This window comes from Danio rerio, chromosome 14 (genome assembly GCF_049306965.1).
Source record: "Danio rerio strain Tuebingen ecotype United States chromosome 14, GRCz12tu, whole genome shotgun sequence".
Classification (NCBI taxonomy): Eukaryota; Metazoa; Chordata; class Actinopteri; order Cypriniformes; family Danionidae; genus Danio; species Danio rerio.
The window spans coordinates 19,627,140-19,647,480 of NC_133189.1; the positions used below are offsets into that span (position 1 = coordinate 19,627,140).

Here is a 20,341-nt window from a genome sequence, read left to right on the forward strand (position 1 = left end):
GGTCAACAGGATACACTAAAATGTATACTGAAATCTGAAGAAATGTGCAGAAATACAATGATCTGAAATCTCAATCTGAAAAATATTCCAAAAAATAATAATAATAATTTTACAAAATGTTTTACAACATTCTCCACAGAAATAGAAAAAAAAAAACATCTACAGATTCTGTCTGCCCCTATTTATAAGTTAGTTGACAGTAAGAATTGGTCCTTTTACTGAAGTGTTACCAAACTAATTTCCATTTTATTGGATCTCTCTTGGCAACTAGTTAATTTGGCTTATACAAAATAAATAAATAAATATTTAGTCAAAGTTTTCATTATTGTCTCAATGTAATAAAGCAGCAAAGGAAAATGGCTAAATAATTAAGGGTAGTGATAGAATCTGATGTTTTAACTCTATTACTTCTAACAATTCATGCTTTGTGTCATTTCTACAATAAAATAAGTCAACAGGATGCACTAAAATGTGTGCTGAAATCTGAAGAAAGTGCTTTTCTAAATTGATATGTGCAGAAATACAATGATCTGAAATCTCATTATCAAAAACACAATGCTCACAAACAAAACAGTATAAAGACACAAAACTGTTGGGAGATGGATGATATACATACATGACAATTAAATAATACTGAAACTGTGCATGTAAACAAAAACTGGATAAACATCACACACAAATAAACCACAACATGCGGGAGATGCAGTCAAAACCAAAAGATTGATGAGGAGTTTCATTCAAATACATTTTATTCCAGCCAAATGTATATCTAACAAAACAACAGTGGTATAAATATACAGTTATTAAAATAGAAATACATTTAAAATGCGTATGAAAATAGATTTACCATAACATGAACACAAAAACAGTGCATGTAAAAGGGGTGAAATGGGTTCATGTGTGTAACTTGTGCAGATGTGGACCGGGTTTTGCCGCCATTGTTTGCTGCTGTGGAACCAAAACAGATTCTCTTACTTCCAGTTCTAGAATGCGGAATTCAAGTAGTTCGTTCTGATCCAGAGTGTCTCGAACTTCTGAGCGCAATCGGATCTCACACTGCTCCAGCGATACTATCTACCACACACACACACAAACAGAAACACACAGTAGAAGAATCGTGAATGTGTGGAGTATATGTTGAGGCCTGTTTTAGGATATTTAAAGATAAAGGCTGTACCTTTTCTCTGAGCTCCTGGTTTATCCTGATGAGATTTTGTTTTTCTTCCACCCACTTTGAGTCCTGCGTCACACAAACCCAAACACACACACACACCACTACACATTACACTACAAGAACTTTCCTGTTGATCACTACTAATCACATCCACACTCTCATTCAGTCGCGTCACAAACAATCAGTGCAAAATATTAACAAAATATATACAGCTGTGGAAAAAATTAAGAGACTTTTACAAAATCCTCAGTTTCTCTTGGTGTACTGGATTTTGTGATAAACTGTGTGGGCTTGAGTTAAATGTGTATATTTATTTTATTCTGTAATGGATTGATATCATTTGATGCAAATTAAATTCAAATAAATATATTGTCTAAAGTTATTGACACTATATAACCTGTCGTAAAAAGTTTTTTCTTTCTTTTTTTTATTTGGATTAGGACCTCTCCTTCATTTGATATTTCTAAATCCATTTCTAAAATATTTTCCAAATATTTTGAAGAGCTCACACTTAGCTGATGATTGATTATAAAGCGAGTATGGCATGCTGTCCCGGGAGAAAGCCCTGAGCTCATAAGATCTCCAGGGCTCCCTCTCGCTGACAAGGTGAGGAAAGGTGAGGGAAGTTCGAGCTCAGGTTGGTTTTGAGAACACCCCCCTTTGTTAAGAGCTGATGGCAGAATATAATTGCTATGTAGAAATACTGCTGGTTAAGAGCTTGACTAAATTTAGATTCATCAATTAACTCAAATGTGGGAGAAAACCGGAGAACCCGGGAGAAACTCACGCAAGCACGAGAAGAACATGTAAACTCTGCACAGAAACAACAGCTGGCCTGTTAAGGACTAGAACCAGTGACATTCTTGCTGTGAGGCAACAGTGTTAATCAATGGGCCACTGTGCCGTCCAATGAAGGGAAAGGTGAAGGAGTAAGGGTGGAAGGGGGATTCTTCAAGGCAAAGATAACTGTAGTGAGAAACCCTGCCTCTGTATAGTGAGTTAGGAACCATCTGATTGGTGAATCATGCATTAGGTAATGCGGAACCAGCTGTGTTCAATCATAATCACGTGATCCTCTCAAAACTATTCATTCATTCATTTTCTTGTCAGCTTAGTCCCTTTATTAATCCGGGGTCGCCACAGCGGAATGAACCGCCAACTTATCCAGCACATTTTTACACAGTGGATGCCCTTCCAGCCGCAACCCATGTCTGGGTAACAATCACACACATATTCACACACACACACTACGGACAATTTAGCTTACCCAATTTACCTGTACCGCATGTATTTGGACTATGGGGGAAACCAAAGCACCCGAACGAAACCCATGCGAAGGCAGGGAGAACATGCAAACTCCACACAGAAACGCCAACTGAGCCGAGGTTCGAACAAGCGACCCAGTAACCTTCTTACTGTGAGGCGATAGCACTATGCCACTGCCTCGCCGAAATTAGTTTATGAATAAACTTAATTTATTAAAAAATATCATTTGTCTTTTCTATTGAAAATCACTTTAGATCAAAGTTGTGTTGAAATTGTGCTCTGTAATTAAAGTTTGTCTTACCTCACCATATCTTTTTTCAGAAAATGATAATTGGTTTTATTTGTTGTGATTAAAAATGAAAATCATTCCACCAAATATTGCTTTAAAACTTTGGTAAGTCTAAAAATTAAAATCAATATGTCTGAAAACGGGACCGTATCTGTTATTTTATGCAAATTTAGATTTAAAATAAATCTAAATGACACCATTTTCCAGTACATTTGAAGATTTGAATATATTCGGTTTTACAGTATAAAACTATAACATATGCTTTACTCAAACATATAACTACAAATTCTATTTAAAGAGAAACTGATCATTTTATTCCACAGGTATATTAAATATGTACAAACAAGGTGTCTTAGTTACACATATAATATATGTATACTGTCTATACACCAGGGGCCTCATGTATCAATGCTGCGTACGCACAAAAACTTTGTGTATGCCAGGTTTCACGCTCACGTTTGGATTTACTAGCGATGAAATGAACGTGAGAATGTGCGTTAGTCCGCGCCAACTTCATGCCTGGCAAATGTGCATTTCTTGTGTGTGTTTGTTCAGCCTGATCTCACGAGAAAATGTAAGTATTTTACGTTTTGGCAGTTTAGTGGCTAATTTGTACGAATTCGTACGAGTTCAGTCGTAAGAAAATGTACGATTTTAAAAAGGAGGCGTGGCACCTAACCCCACCCCTAAATCCAACCGTCATTGGGGGATACGCAAATCGTACTAAAATGTACGAATTAGATCGTACGAATTTGTACGAATTAGCCACTAAATGAAAAAGTTAGGAATTGCCATGAGATTGTGTTGGTTTGTTTTATTTCCAATGGCGACTCCTACAGGCAATTGTGTTAAATTGTACACTACAAAGTCCTTGCAATGGCAGCTGCATCATCCGGGATCATCCGCATGATCCCGGATGCATGTCTAGCAGGTATATAAAGTTTCCATACCATGCAGTTGATCAGCCAAACATTAAATCGCAATTTAAAGCGATTGCCAGTTTTCCCAATGTAATTGGAACGATCAACTGCATGCACGTTAATAAAGGTGACATCTGAAGACGAATTTACATACTGTACGTGAATCGGAAACATTTTCATTAAATAAATGTGTTAATAAAATGTGATGTTCAAATGCTCTTAACAAATATTGTGGCAAGGTGGCCTTGGTTAACCCATGATTAATTCATCCTCACAAACCGCATGGTTGGGATGAGGCTCCAAGGTGGCAGGCACTCGATCAGTTGTAGAGCGGGCGATTGGGCAGCAGAAATGATGGTGGTGCTGCTCTGGTAAGAGCGGGAAGGGTTCTGCTATACCGCTCTAACAAAGTAGTCCTCTAATACATCTGTGTCTCCCACAGACACGGATACTAATCCAGACAGTAAAGTGTCGCCCACAATTGACGCAACTCTCTCCTCAAATGGTGTTAGTTCAACATCCCCTGTTCCCCTGCCTGTTCGATCCACACTTTGACGGTGCGCCACTGTTCTCCTTTTAACCTGCACCTTTACATGGGACCATTTCTTTTTTAATTCACTCACAGTGCGATGTTCAGACCCCACTGTGTTAACCGCATCAGCTAAACTCTCCCACTCTATTTTTTTTCTTGATTCCAGAGGACAAACTTGCAAATTTTCTTCGGTCTACCTCTGATAGGAGCACCTCCAATTCACATTCTGTGAAGTTTCTGGTTTTGCTTGCTTTTGCCATTGCTTTTTCGTTTGGTTTTGCCAAAGAGGAGTCATTACCATATTTATAGGGGGGAGGAGGCAAGGAAGGGTTCTGTGCTCGTGCATGTGCGCTCAGTTTTACGTTAATTCCGCATACGCAGTGTTTCATTCATCTGAATTTTTTTACTGCATGCGCATATTTATAGCTTTGTCCGTACGCAATGTTTTAGTATTAATTCAATGTAAGTCTTTGTACATGAGGCCCCAGATGTTCTTAAACTCAGTCCTGGAGGTCCATTGTCAAGTAGATTTTAGCTACAACGTGCCTCAACACTTCCGCAAGGATGTTTCTAGAAAGCCTATAAGAGCTTGATTAGCAAGCCCAGGTGTGTCTGATTGGAGTTCGATCTAAAATTTGCAGGACACCGGACCTCCAGGGTTAAGATTGAGAACCCCTGCTATACACTGTCAGAAATGCTGGGTTTCACACAATTTCTTTGTCATCTCAATGCATTAAGTTAACTTTTTTTTTTACAATTTTATTTTGTGCCAAAAAACCTTAAACTCAAAAACCAAAAAGCTTATTTTAAATAAAAACTGTGTGTTTTTGAGTGTAGTAATTGCAATTAATTAGGCATAATTACTTGTAACTAACCACAGACCTAACCTGCATTCTAACCCTGACCATATTGTAAGTGCATGTAGTTCATTAATAATTCTCAATACAATAATTAAACGAATAGTTAACAAGGACACCTTAAAACAAAACATGACCTGAAAAAGTAATAATTAATAAATAAAGAGTTAAAGATAAAGAGATGGCTGAAATTTATTAGGCTGCATGCAGATATGTCAATATCCATATTTTAAAGCACAAAACACCAAGCAACCAATTTCAGACGAGCAGAGAACAGAAAGGAAACACATGCAAGAGCAGTTTGACCAACGATGTACACATTAGGAACAAACCAATAGTTAAACCCAAAAATGTCTGTGCTCGGAATAGCATACTAATAAACTACTGGTACTATTTCAAATTTATGTAATATGATTATTTACTACAGTATGGTATACAGACTTCCTTGTCTAGTACAATAAAGAAAAAAGTTGTTTAATTAATTTATAGCAGCACGTGATGGATGAACTATCAGTGGAAGAACATGGAAAAAGTGCTCAATTGTAAGACATTTTAAGAACCTAATTTCTATTTTAATTTTTTTTAAGAATTCTGGTTAATTTTGAGCTTTTATGGCATATTAATCTTACAGATTTAACATTAAATCTTGTCAAACATTTTCCAGCAGTGGACATAGTAATGTATGTACACATGAAACAGAACTAAAATATAGTGTTATTTTATAAAAAAAAAAAAAACTTTGTGGAAAAAAAACTTTGTGGAAAAAATACTTCCAGAATAAAGTGAATAAGCCGTTTATGACCCTTAAAGAAACAGTAACAGTAAACTAGTACTCTATTCCAAGCAAATCACAGCAACACCATGGCAGACAAACAGTCTATTTGTGCCATGGTACAGTAAGGGATAATTTACCAAAACAAAATGAAAATTTACACACTGTTTACTAAATAACGAGTTTCTTTCTACTGTTTAACACAAAAGAAGATATTTTGAAAAAAAAAAAAACTGAAAAACTAACTGTTAGGGGGGTAACGGTACCGGCAACTTGATTTTATCAATTCTGAAACAACAATTCAATAAGCCAATCAGAATTAAGAGATATGTTTACCATTTATAATTTTTGGGTAAACTATCCCTGTAATGCATGCCGTGAAGAGAGATGGCATGGCACAAATAAAGCAAAATGAAGCTTATACCTTACAGTTTTTCTCAAGTGCTTTGGCACATTTTTCAAAACTCAAATGACAAAACAGTTTGGTGGAACTTCATAACTTTATTGCATGTCTGCAGTTGTAGTAATGTAACTTGTAAATTGTAGTTGTGAACTGTTGCTCTTGTTGGCCTGATGTAGCACAGGCAGGGGTAACATTGGTGCCGTGACCCGGATGAGAGTGAGGTTTAGGGGGTGAATGTAGCAGAGGCCAGTTAGTGAAGTGCTGTGCAGGTAAAACCCTTACTCTTTTGACCTCTAAAAAGTGCTCTAGTGACAGAAGCTAGAGGCCATGGACTTTAGCCTCCTTGTTAGAGCAACCAACTCATATGTGCAAGTTCGCCAGTTTGATCCCAGCTCGGAATAGATTGGGTGGCGTAGGACCAGCAGGGATTTAGGACCAGCAAACAGAGCTCATTTAGCAATTTAGCAGGCATTACAAGATCAATATCAGATATTTTATGGTGTAAACATGCATGTATACGAATGTTTGATAATTGAATAGTTTTGAGGGTGATGGCTTGCAGTAAATGATGAAAATGATTAAGACGTTGTTTGACAGTCTATAAGAATAGAGAAAATCGACTCATCAGTTTTGATCAACAAGCCATATGCAATTAGTGTTTGTCCAAACTACAGACAATTGTACTTACTGTACATGTGCCAAAGCATTGGCAATTTGCTTAAATGCCACTATGAAGTGACAAATGAGCTAAATGTTCAGAGATCTAAACATCATGTTTTGAAAACTAAAAATTTAAATCGAGAATTGAGCCTAAGCAGTTGAGAAAAACTGTAGTACTGACCACATTTAGTACAAAAGCTGTGCGACAGGTATGATCGATCGACAATTATACAAGAAACATGCATCAGTCAAGCAAAGAAGAAGTAAAGAACAAACACTCTGAGAAAACAACACAGTATGACTGATCCTGAGGGTGAAGTCACATGATTTGGAGCCATATCCTCTCTGTGTAGCGCCAGCACACAAGCATGGCTGTCAGAAAGACAAGCAGCAAAGCCAATGTGACTGGAGTCAGGGGTTTCTTCTCCCCGCCCTCTTTCTCATTTACCTGCCCCTTCTCTGCCAAGCTCCGCTCCAGGTCGGCAATCCGTGCCTGACAGCCAATCAGCTCCGTCTGCAGCTGCTCCCGCGTCTGACGGACAGAGCACAGAGCTAATAAAAGAGCCAGCCTGGGGCATACCTACAGTACGCATGATGGGTACGTTTACATGGACATCAGTCATTTCACTATTTACCTTATTCAGAATAAGACAATATTATGGTTAAATTGTTTATTTGAGTTGCTTTAAGAATATTCCTTTCATGTCTGATATGTTATAGTCAGAGTTGACAAGTTCACACTCACAGATATTTGACTGAATAGAATATGCTTATATGGCGTGCTGTCCGGGGAGAGGGCTCTGAGCTCGGAAAGACACCCTAACTAGGTTATTCCCCCAATCAGGATAGAAAAAGATAGGGTTTGAGTGCAGTGTCTAGCCCAGCTCCAGAACACTCCCCTCTCAGATTTAAGTAAGTATCGGGTTTAATGGTGTGGAGTTGGGGTGGTGGAGGGATGCTGAAGTCAAGAGAAAACAGATGCATGACGTGTTTGACTATTTATAAGGATTTGGTCTTGAGCTGATTAGATAATAGAATTATTGTGCAAGGTGAATTAGCCAGATTGTGCTCCTCCCGAATTCTGTTTATAAAACATCACATGGATTAATTGCACTCGTCATTACTACTGTATGTTCCCATGTAATGCCATCCAATGTTCCCTCTAGAATTTCTCATGCTAACGGGTGTTTTGTATGGTGCTGAAACTTTGGCATCTTAGATGTTCGTTTTTAATTTTATGAATGCATTTTTACATATGCAGTTAATTGTTTGTTGTGCTAAACTTGCTTGATACAAAGTTTCAAAACAGTTTTGTTAACTGTTGAACTGTTAAACTGTTGACTGCTGTCAAGCAGGGTTGCCAGGTCCAAGGATTATCTCTAGCTAAATGACAGTTTAAAACCTCCTCAAAAGGAATGACAAGTAGCCATTTTTTCCCCTTGTCCAGTCTGGATTCCTACAAATAGAAAGGGTTACTGTATTTTCTATGATATACACGCACCAGCCACTTTAATAGGTACACCCCATTTATTAGGAACCCCATTTTGCCTTCAGAACTACCTTAATCCTCCTGGGCATAGACTAAACAAGGAACTGGAAATATTCCTCCAAGATTTTGGCCCATAATGACATGATAGCATCACGCAGTTGCTGCAGATTTGTCAGCTGCACATCCATGATGTGAATCTCCCATTCCACCAAATCTCAAAGGTGCTCTATTGGTTTGACATCTGATGACTGTGAAGGCCATTTAAGTACAGTGAACTTTTTTGTCATGTTCAAGAAACCAGTCTGAGATGATTCATGCTTTATGACATGGCGTGTTATCCTGCTGGATGTAGCCATCAGAAGATGGGTGCACTGTGGTCATAAAGGGCTGGTCATGGTCAGCAACAATACTCAGGTAGGCTGTGGGGTTGACACGACGCTCAATTGGTACTAATGAGCCCAAAGTGTGCCAAGAAAATATTCACACTATTCCACCATCACCACCAGCCTGAAGCATTGCTAAAAGACAGGATGGATCTATGCTTTCATGTTGTTGATGCCAAATTCTGACCCTACCATCCAAATGTTGCAGCAGAAATCGAGACTCATCATACCAGGCAACGTTTTTTTCAATTTTCCATTGTCAAATTTTGGTGAGCCTGTCCGAATTGTAGCCTTAGTTTCCTGTTCTTAGCTGAGAGGAGTAGCACCCAGTGTGGTTTTCTGATGCTGTAGCCCATCTGCCTCAAGGTCTGACGTGTTGTCCGGTTATAATGAGTGATTATTTACTTTTGCCACTCTATCAGCTTAAACTAGCCTGACCATTCTTCCCTGTCTTCAAAGGCATTTGAGCCCACAGAACTGCCACTCACTTGATATTTTCTCTCTTCGGACACTTCTCTGTAAACCCTAGTGATGGTTGTGTGTGAAAATCCCAGTAGATCAGCAAATTCTGAAATACTCTGTCTGGAATCAACAGCCATGCCATGTTCAAAGTCACTTAAATCACCTTTCCTTCCCATTCTGATGCTCTGATGCTCGGTTTGAACTGCAGCAGATCGTCTTGACCATGTCTACATGCCTAAACGCATTGAGTTGCTGCCATGTGATTGGCTGAGTAGAAATTTGCTTTAATGGGCAGCTGGACAGGTGTACCTAATAAATTGACCGGTGAGTGTATACAGTACAATAAAATACAGTACACATTCTATCTGACTTACTATTTTCCTCTTCAGTTCTGTCAACACAATTGAAATTTACCAACACTGGCAAACTAAATTAACTCGCTAATTCTGATGTTATTAACTTTATTGATGTAGTTTGAACATTTGTCAATTTTTTTTTTTTTTTGGTCTTTTTGGTTTTCTCTTTTTTTCCAGATTTTAAAAATTCTTCTTACATTTACTGTATGTGGCCTATAGCTGCACAGAATCCCTTTGAATCTAACTTTGAATAAAACCATATGCAATATCTTGACTGTGTTCTTTTAAAGATTTGCATTTTATTGACCTAATTCTTCAATATGGAGGTGTACTCGTTTTTGCGATTGTTTAAGAACTTCCGAATCAGCTGCCTTTGGGAGAAATGACTAGGAATAATAAACCGCAACAAATGATCAAACTGCTTGCTCTACAAACGAGCTGTTTTTAACTTCTAAAAATGAATGGAAGTGAATGAGACCCGGAAGTCTCAAGCCAAAAAGATTTAAATGGCTGCGCCCCCTTGTACGCGAAGAGTAAGGTGAATACCACACTTCCTCAAGTGATAGTGAACAGATTCATTGGTCTGGACATTAACACTTGCTTACTTGCAGTGGTTTTTGGGTTGCCAGGTATGCTTTCCGGGATCAACGTCAATTAAAAAATGATTCGGTTAATATTTTGAATTTGTAGCTGTGAAAATAGCAATAATGCAACAGGCAGTTTCATATTTATTTTCCCACAAATATTTTCAAATTATCTCATCCATACAGGAAAACTGTGTTTTGTGTATTCTCTCATAAAATGAAATAAAAAATCCAACATGATGGAAATATTGTGCTTCAAGTGTGTACGTTTATACTGTAGTTTAATAATGTAACGAGCATGAGCAATGAATGGAGCATTCCATTATTTTAATTCGATTTTTGTTTACATTGAGTATGAGAGACATATGTAATCAAAAATCTGATTATATTATAGATTCTTAACCAAAGTATTGTCCTAACTGTGTTAATATCTGAATATTGTTGTTGTCCATGTAAACGTACTGATTGTCTATTGGCTTCTTTTGAATTTCAGATTACAAATTTAGCTTTTTCATTCATTTATTTTTATTTTTGAGGCAGGAATTTTCGGGCCATGCTTGCTACAATGCTGGCTGTAATATTTCAGTGTGGGGACAGGAGATTCTGAGAAGGTCTCGAAATGCATTTAAATGATTCAGATTCAGAAAAGGATCCTTCAGAATATCCAGTGTGGGAGAGGTTAAACATGCGTCTGTGGTTTTGCCGTCACAGCCTCTCACCCTGCAGTGTCTCTCGGGGTCCAGAGGCCCTGTGGTCTCCTGCAGAAGGGCATACGCTCGCTGAAGGGCCTGGTACTCGCGGGTCAGCTGCCGAAAACGCAGTTCTGCCTCCTCTCGGGAGAAGCCCTGATAAAGAACATATGCAGTCCCGTATGTTACATTTGTGCATGAAAACTTTGACCAAGTAATTCCCAGCTGTTATTGTACATGTAGAATATGAAATCATTTAATGATTCACTAGTAGTTCCTATACAAATTCAAGGGAGCTTCTACAGTACAGTACTGTAAGTTTGTCTGACACATCTTTTGAGTATTATTTTGCTTGCCTGAAGTGAAAAAATGTTTTGAAATGATGACAGTGGTGAGTTATGGTTGAGTGATGGTTTATTACTCATCAAATGAAGGAAAATATATGCAAATCAGACATTATTTACTCACCCTTCTGTTTTTCAAATGCCATATGTCCTTTCTTTTTCAAACCACAAAAGGAGGATTTTGTTATTCTACTTCTCATCATTTTATGCAGTTTATTACATCGAAGCCTCACACAGGCACACAATATTCATTCATTCATTTATTTTCCTTCGGCTTAGTCCCTTTAATCATCACAGGTCGCCACAGCAGAATGAACCACTATCTATTTCAGCATATGTTTTACGCAGCAGATGCCCTTCCAGCTGCAATCTAGTACTTGTAACCATCCATACATACTCATTTACACGCATACACTATAGACAATTAGTTTATTCAATTCATCTATAGTGTGTGTCTTTGGACTGTGGGGGACACCGGAGCATCCGTAGGTAACCCATGCAAACACCTGGAAGAAATCCACATGAAAATGGGAAGAACATGCTAACTCTACAGAAATGCCAACTGGCCAAATTAGCCTTCGAACCAGCTCCTTTCTGTGAGGCGACAGTGCTAAGCACTGAGCTACCGCGCACCCATGCACACAATATTTCAAAACCAAATTCATAATGAATTCATGGGCAATTTATGGATGAGTATGAGCAAAACATTTTCTTCTCCTTTTCTGGTATTAAAAGCTAGACAAAACTAGCATGTGGACATTTTTCTATTTTAATTTTTGGTTGAATTACTCCTTCGACCTCTCCTTGTTATAGCCTCCCATGCCAGAATCCCCAGGTAGAACCCTGCTCAGAGTACGCAGATCTTAGATTAGATTGGTGCCATGATCCGGATGGAAATAAGGATTATAGAGGTGAGTGTAGACCTCACCTTAATCTAAAGATGTTAGAACATCAGCCTCCCATGCCGGAAACATCATTTTGAATCCTTGTTTAGAGCTGATGAGTGGGTGTCAATTCAGTGTGGGTTTGATTTTGGCAAGTAGGATGCAATCTTTTATTAACATCTATACTGATCCTGAAACATCATTCCTGTTTGAAAATGTAAAGCATACCTAATCCCTACCCCAAACATAACCCTAACTGCAAATTTGCATGTTCTCCCTGTGTTCGCGTGGGTTTCCTCCATGTGCTCCGGTTTTCCCCACAGTCCAAAGACATGCGCTATAGGTGAATTGGGTAAGGTAAATTGTCCATAGTGTATGTGTGTGAATTAGTGTGTAAGGATGTGTCCCAGTGATGGTTTGCAACTGAAAGGGCATTCGCTGCGTAAAACATATGCTGGATAAGTTGGTGGTTCATTCAGCAGTGGCAACCCCTGATTAATAAAGGGACTAAGCCAAAAAGAAAATGAATGAATGACTAGAGGAGGTTTAACAGTTGGATAACAATAATGTTGAAGCACATAACTCAAATATACGTTTTAAACTTTTCCTTTAAATCTGATTGGCTGATTTGAATGTGGTTCCACAATCAACATAGATGTTGATTCAGAAATGTGTCCTACTTTTTGAATTCACAAAGTATAAGTAACAGTCGATCCAGATGGGTTATATTGGTGCCGTGAGCCGGATTGAATTTAGCTTTATTATGGTAATTGTAATGGAGGCTACTTGTTGAGTACTGTGATTAAACCTCAATACACTGATCTCAAGAGGTTAGAGCCCCCACCTCCCATGCCAGAATTGTTGCTCAAAAAAGCCATGTGAGTGTTGGAGTAACAAGTAGTTGTTACTTACAATATGGTTACTATGAAAATGTCAAATTATGATTATAGTGACTTTAATTATCATGTTATCACTTTTTTCAACACCAAGTTATATCTGTAAACGAACAAACTAAAACTAAACTAAAATGTAGAGATTTATGCATCTTTGTGACAAACAACAAACCTGGTTCCCTGCAATTTGGATTTCTTTACTTATGTTAGTATTACTTCATATACATCGTTTTTTGTGTGTTTTTTTTATAATTAAGGTATTGTTTGTTAAACCTACAGTTGGAAAACTGCTTCACAGGAATCCATATTTGCACTGCTTTAGTACTGCAAAAAGTTGCTTTATATAAGCCAAAAATGGGTTGTGTGATTTGACAAACATATGTAACTGCAATTGTTCTGACTGATATTGTGATTTAATTTGGCAAAGTCAATCTTCAGCTTCATATTATCAGTAGTGTGCAAGACACACTTTAAATCAAAGGTGTAAAACTCAGTTCCTGGAAGGCTGCAGCTCTGCACAGTTTAGTTTTAACCCTAATTAAACACACCTGATCAAACTAATTGAGTCCTTCAGGCTTGTTTGAAACTTTTAGGTAATGTCGCGTTCACATTAGAGTTTGTGTATGCGAAATTCTGTAGAATGGCGATGCATAAAAAGGCTGGATTAAACAAGATGATTAAACATTTAAAAAAGCGCGCAATTGGTCCATATTTTAAATTTCTGTCCAGAGAGGTCATGTTTTTAACTTTGTGATTTTGCAGGTCAGAATTCAGCAAGCTTGAACTTTATAACACAGTGAACTGCGAAACTTTTCGCACAAGCTTACATTTCCGATCTGACGCATTCGCATGCGTATGAATGGAAGTCTATTGGTGAGAAAAGTCCAGTATGATGGCAGTTTGAAACCTCTGCTTTAAATGAAAGGTATACAACATACTTTGCGAATAAAGCTTGCCTTCTAATACAGGAGTGAATCATCAATCGCTTTAGGCTGACGATGCTCCGGGGAGGGGCTTAGACCAGACATGAGTTTCTGCAGATTTTGTGTGACACAGATGTTTAGAAATGAAACTATAGAGACGGTTGTTGTTTAATTGTATTGCTGATTCCTAATATGTACTGTGATTGTAAGCTTGACAAGCAATTTTGGAGAATTTTATGTTTCCCCATTTAGGCAGAATACCCGAGCATACTGCCAGAGAGGCATTTCAAAGATGGGCGCTGAGTGAAATTACTTGTCTTAAAGGGACTTTGTTTATATCCAAACACACGTCCTATTCTTATGCCCCATATGGTGATCCATACATCTCCAAAACCCCACAGATGAACAAATCTAAATTTGTTTTAATTAAAAAAAATATAAATATGCATATATTAAATAATACTGCTATGAATATTAACATTATACAAATGCAAATGGTCATGATTAAGCTGAAAAAAGCCCCCCAGACACGAAAAAGGCATGGGGGTAGTGGTTTTATATTTATGTAGTAAATAATAATCTTTGTAACATGTTAATCCATTTTTTTATATGTTAAGATATTTGTGTCAATTATATATTGTATACAATACTGTGTGACAACTACAATTTACACTTTGCATGTTACAGTCATCAAACAGATTTTTATAACTGTAAATTAAATCTGAATTTGAATGTGAAGAAATTTTTTTTTAATGAAGAACAGTGTATTCAGGAGTGTAGAGAACACAAGAACACACTGTTATGATATGAGATCACCTTCTGTGTGCAGTTAATGACTCGTTTAAAATCCCGCTCCTCATTAACCAGCTCTGCATATCAGTAAACAACCTGCAGACGGAGGCCACTTATGAACAGGAGAACTGCTGAGACGCCTCTTCACGTTCCCTGGAGCACAACACTTAACTACATCTGACCAAATAATACCGCTAATTCAAATAAATGCTTTGAATTAAACAAACACACTGGATTTTGACATCCGTTTATGAAATGAACATGCAGGCTGCAGTTTTTTACTTTCAGATGAAAATCTAAATGTTATGGTGGGGTTAATTATTTTCAATTATTAATTATATTGTGGTTGTTAGGGTGTGCTGTGTTGTTGCTAGGCTGTTTCTTGCTTCAAGATAAAGTCAATATTTTTATTTTATATTTTATGTGTAACATTTTTTGTTGCTACACTCTCAAAATCAATCCATATATATCTGTAGCTTTTTTTTCAAAATTCTGTGCAGAAATAGCAACAAAAACAAAAAAAAGCCGGGCCCCATAATGATTACCAACTGTGATTAAGCTTTTCCTCCATTTTAACATACTGCTATTCTCTGAGGTTGCATGAACGTAATTGGATAGCATCAACACTAGTTTTGCATAAAATGATTGGCTGACACCTGCATCGGCGCTTGAACTTTGAATGTTTTTTAACTTCTGCAACATGCGACAAATCCAACACATTAGACAAACCCACAATTCAGTTTGCCAATGCTTGACGTCACTCCATTCAAAGTAAATGAGAAGTATTAACACAGAGGGCCCTATCATACACCCAGCGCAATAAGGCGCAAGATGTGTTTGGTGCGATTTGTTGCTATTTTCAGACCAGCGCAACCCTAATTGTCACATTTTGCACCACGTTGTTTAAATAGTAATCCATTTGCGCCACTTTGGGTGTGCCAGTCTATAAAGGTGGAGTGTTAAGGCGTATTGTTGGCACGTTGCTATTTTGAGAAACTGAAATTGACCACCCCATTGACCAAGTAAAAGATTGTTTAAAGTCCAGCGCAGAGCGTGTTAGTTACCATGAAAGTAAGGCAGTAAAGTAAGGAGTAAAAGTAATGTAAAGAGAAAGTAAAGAGGCCAAATGGAGGAGACTCGTTCTTTCTGTTTTCTCGCTAGTGAAGCATTTTATCCAGTTTTTACACTTACAAAGTCCACTATGTAATAGCAACTGACTCTTAAAAAAGGGAATGGGAGATAAAACTCTGATTGCTTTACAGCATGTTATGCTCAAAACACACCCATAACTCATTTTGAAAATAAGCACAACCCTGTTAGACCATGCGTCAGTGCGCACACCATATTTTTCCATCCTAACAATAGTAAAATTCGGACTTGGCCTTAATGCTTTTGCGCAATGCACTTTAGACTTTGCGCTTAGATCATTAAAATAGAGCCCAGGCACATTGTGTGAAGGAGGGTGAGAGATTTCTTACACAAACATCTTACCATCTTTAAAGATTTTAAATGATTCTGTTGTTTGTTTTGTTTTTTAAGCGAAAGTGTCTTCTTGTTAGTGTAGGGATTAAGGATTTGAATATAACTCATTGCATTACATACATCCTCAAGATCCTCTTCGGGTGTAGCAGGGGTGTAATCTGTGCGGTCTGTGTTATATGATGTCAGAGATGATGTTTCCGAATCCACAGATTCTTCATCAAATCCAAAATATGTCTCCACAACATGCCTCTGAAACAGAAAAAGAAGTACTTAAACTCTGCTTTTCAGTACTTAAATATTTTACAGGTCAAAAACAAGATATGCAGTTTTGGTGTCTAGTTTTTCAGCATAACAGATTTAACCACATAATTATTCTGACCAGTACTACAAATGTATGAAATAATAGGTGGTAATACAGTTTTACTCGATAATACATATACTTAAAATGATTAAAAACCTCTTGCTAACAAATGGGTAAAGCAATTATGGTTTAACAGTGTAAATATAAAGATTTAAAATTACAGATGATTAGTGTATAGGAACAGCATTGTAATCCTCACTGTGGTCTTTTAATAGAACATAAGATTTTTTTTTTTCATATTTAGAAACTATTGCTACACTGAATGACAGTTTGGTGGATTTGTTTATCTGTAAATTGTGGCAAAAATATCTGATGGGATTTTTGCTCTGAAAAACACAATAAAACAGGACATATCCAAACATTTATAGGTATTACCCTTTTATTGTTTGTGTGCTTAAAAAAAATGTTGTCCTGTTTATTCAAAAGGATAGTTCACCCAAAAACCAGTTCGACTGTCTTTCTACTGTTGAACAGAAATGAAGATACTTTGAAACTGGTAACATACTGGTAACAATTCTTGTAACAATTCTCATCCACGATAAGAATAAAACAATGGAAGGAATAGCTGCAGCAACATTCTTCATCAAAATATATATTTTCTGTGTCAAACAAGTCAAACAGAGAAAGCAAATAATGACAAAATTTAAATTTTGGGGTGAATAACCCCTTTAATCAATGAATCAATCAATGAATCAATCAATGAATCAATCAATGAATCAATCAAAGAATCTATCTATCTATCTATCTATCTATCTATCTATCTATCTATCTATCTATCTATCTATCTATCTATCTATCTATCTATCTATCTATCTATCTATCTATCTATCTATCTATCTATCTATCTATCTATCTATCTATCTATCTATCTATCTATCACCCATCTCACACACACACACAAAATCCAAATGATGCAGTCCCATGAAATAAAAAGGTCACACAGAAGAACCTAGATGCCCTTATAATACACCATGCTTCGCTCTTACCATCGTGTTTGTAGGTCATTTCCTGACAGCCAGAGAAATACAGACACACCAGAGCACACAGACACAGGAACAAGGAGAGATACAGCACCAGCAGGACATACTCTGGCATACTGAAGCTTAAGATAGGCTCCTCAGTCCATGCGCTTTACCATTCCGAAAATTCCCTCGCCCCAAAAAACTACACAATCTTATCTATCCAAGACAACCATCTTCCCCAGTGGTCATTAAAAATGACAAACACAAACATGTGTTTAATAATAATGCCTGATGTTTTCTTTTACTTGTGTTTATAGTCAAGTGCACTGACTCCTCCTCCTTAGCAACAGTTCAGGAGAATGAACAACTAAACCACACCTCACAGCACCACACAGAAACAATTAAAGCCAGAACAAACAGTACCATATTATGTGAAGCTAGTCATATTTTAGTGACTATTTTACTACTTTTTTTTTTTTTTTTAAATCAACTGAAACATAATTGTATTTATTTTGAGATCATGTTGAATTCAGGACATCCAAAAATGCCCGCAATGAAGGGTTTGTCAGATTAAGTTTATAAAATTATATCTTAAAATGTCAAATCCAAATTGGTGGTCATTTTGTACCCAACAAACATTCGTAAAACCCAAACACACAACAATTATGATATTACAAATGTGTTATAAAAGCTTTGTATGTGTTTTAATTGACTATTTTGAGTAGTTTGAGTGAATAGCTTAACCTTTTGAACGAGAACAGAAATCAGAGAGCATTTCAATAATGTTAAGCATGAGAAATAAAGAAGTTGGCTTGATTTAAAAGTCTCTAGAGGCCAATTAATGTGCTGATGTTACCAGCAAACACACACACACACACACACACACACACACACACACACACACACACACACACACACACCCACATACACGAATGAACACACACAATCATTCACAATCCTCAGAGGAGACGGTTGCTTAGTGACAGTGTTCATATGCTATATAGAAAAGAGGAAATAACTACAGCAAAGCTTCCTTAAATTGGCACACTATGGTTTGGCTTGTTTATGAATGAAAGGATCAGCTCACCTTAGGTAGCTTGATGTTTTTTCGCCGGTTCTTTTTGTTGATTATCAGCCTGTCCCGTTCCTGAAAGCAAACCAAGTCATCAATATGTACTGTTGGGTTTCTAACAATACAGCAATAAAACACAAACTGCGCTCAAAGGCACAATTAAAGATTGAGTTAATTTCACATTAGATACACTGCATAAGTGTATCACTTTCACGTTCACACTAGTTTTCAAGAGTTTGAGTGGGTTTTTAAAATTTGTGAAAAATGTTTACCACTAATGCTCACCAAAGATGTATTTATTTGATCATACAGGCCTCCTCACCCTTGTGTATTACTCAACCGATATAAAGTGATAGCAGATCAATAAACACACTGCAGTTTAATAAATATTGCAGCTGTTAATAATGTAGTTGTTTAGATTATATCTATGCAGTTTTTTATAAGGATAGTGCTTATTTTAAATATTTATAATCTCTGAGATAAAACGTGTCAGGACCCATTAGCCAATCATAAACAGCAGAGCAAATACAGTTAACGTTCCGCCACAATACGGCGACAAAAAGCATAATAAGTCCTTAGAGGAGAAAAATGTTGCGTAATTTCAGCATTTCGTAAACTACAGCTGATCAAATCATTATAAAACTGGTAAGTGACTTTCTAAGTATATTTCTCTCTTTTGTATGGTGTAGTGCTGTATTTATACGATAGTAATCTGCAGCAACGAATTTAGGCATGGGCAATATGGCCGATCGCCCAGGCTGGCATCTTGCTAGAGAGGCGGCACGAGGAGACATTCCAAAAAAAAAAAAAAGTGCCCCAGTTTAAGTTTTAAGATATGATTTACTTTATGCAAATATTAATTTAAAGTAATCCCAGAACAAAAGCGTTAGGGGCCATTCACATTTGCCGTCTTTTGCATGCGCAAAATTGTTACTCTATGTGCAACCAAAACAACACTGGTAAACCAAACTGATGTATGCGTGTAAAGAACCATTCCCGCACTCCCAATGCATTGCTTCTGATGTGAATCCCGGTTGTTTACATGCACACTGATAAAATATGTGCCACCCATGCGCTGTGAAACTGGAGTAACAGCCTTTTATGCAGAGAGATGTCGACACGCAGCGAGTGTTGCAAGTGAACAGAACCAAAGTTCTATATATTGAATAGGTTGTTTAATACGTTAGTTATATATAATGACAAAGTTTGGCTATAAAGCAATAAGGTGAGATGATGAGTCAGTGAGTTAAGACTTAAAATTAATTATAGAAGTCTATTAAAATCCTTATAGATTGTCATAATATTCATGAAAAAGATTCTTAAGTGATTCCTTATCTTCCATATCACTCCAGTCGTGGAGACTGTTGTGGAAAAAATTACCTTTTTTGGGGTATTATTGTGATATTCCTATTGCAACAGAAAAATACTGGGGAATATCTGTAGACCGATGGCATTTTATGCTGTTCAGCCTTATAATCTTAAAATGTGAGTATTACGCTATGCTATATTACGCAAGAGATTCATTTAAAATACTAGCTCTAATGTGACGTTTGTGAAGTAACAATGGTTTCTACAGTTCTGAAGTCAGCTGCAGATGTGAATGAATGGCAGAAGAAACTAGTTACTCTTACAAAAGGATTTTTAGACTCTCCGTGTTTGATTTTGTCTGTATATCGTCACTGGTGGGACAATAACACATTGGTCTCCCACCAGTTCCAATATAAAGCCATATTGCACTGTTACTTGTGTGATATTGCTCATATGTAGTAACATTGTTATAAATGATTTTGAA

The 20,341-nt window shown here is 37.1% G+C and overlaps 2 protein-coding genes across 7 annotated transcripts in view; both read right to left on the minus strand.

Moving 5' to 3' along the window:
• jakmip1 (janus kinase and microtubule interacting protein 1) overlaps window positions 1-20,341 on the minus strand; it is a 66,519-nt gene that overhangs the window by 12,028 nt on the left and 34,150 nt on the right. For 4 of the 5 annotated variants that reach the window (XM_073921773.1, XM_073921774.1, XM_073921775.1 and 1 more), the window contains exons 8-13: window positions 18,565-18,624; window positions 16,275-16,403; window positions 10,867-10,992; window positions 7,322-7,405; window positions 1,178-1,240; window positions 976-1,074 (exon numbers count right to left, since the gene is read on the minus strand). In XM_073921773.1, the coding sequence (XP_073777874.1) occupies window positions 976-1,074; window positions 1,178-1,240; window positions 7,322-7,405; window positions 10,867-10,992; window positions 16,275-16,403; window positions 18,565-18,624 (561 nt within the window). Of the gene's footprint in view, window positions 1-731; window positions 1,075-1,177; window positions 1,241-7,321; window positions 7,406-10,866; window positions 10,993-16,274; window positions 16,404-18,564; window positions 18,625-20,341 lie in introns of those variants that run through there. The other variant, XM_073921776.1, reaches the window with a different exon arrangement.
• LOC137487575 (uncharacterized) lies at window positions 732-17,763 on the minus strand. Of its 2 annotated transcripts, XM_073921778.1 has the most exons (6): window positions 17,502-17,763; window positions 16,275-16,403; window positions 10,867-10,992; window positions 7,322-7,405; window positions 1,178-1,240; window positions 732-1,074 (listed from the first exon to the last, which is right to left on the minus strand). In XM_073921778.1, the coding sequence occupies exons 1-2, from the start codon at window positions 17,608-17,610 to the stop codon at window positions 16,372-16,374; spliced, it is 141 nt and encodes a 46-aa protein (XP_073777879.1). In that variant the 5' UTR covers window positions 17,611-17,763; the 3' UTR covers window positions 732-1,074; window positions 1,178-1,240; window positions 7,322-7,405; window positions 10,867-10,992; window positions 16,275-16,371. The 2 variants fall into 2 exon arrangements, with proteins under 2 accessions (XP_073777879.1, XP_068069425.1); XM_068213324.2 differs by lacking the exon at window positions 7,322-7,405 and having other exon boundaries at window positions 732-1,070.

Excerpts from the sequence above, each read along its gene's own strand:
- LOC137487575 (XM_068213324.2), bottom strand. The coding sequence starts at position 17,610 with ATGCCAGAGTATGTCCTGCTGGTGCTGTATCTCTCCTTGTTCCTGTGT. Across the intron at positions 16,404-17,501 it reads AATGACCTACAAACACGATG|AGGCATGTTGTGGAGACATA; the intron begins GTAAGAGCGAAG and ends TTTCTGTTTCAG.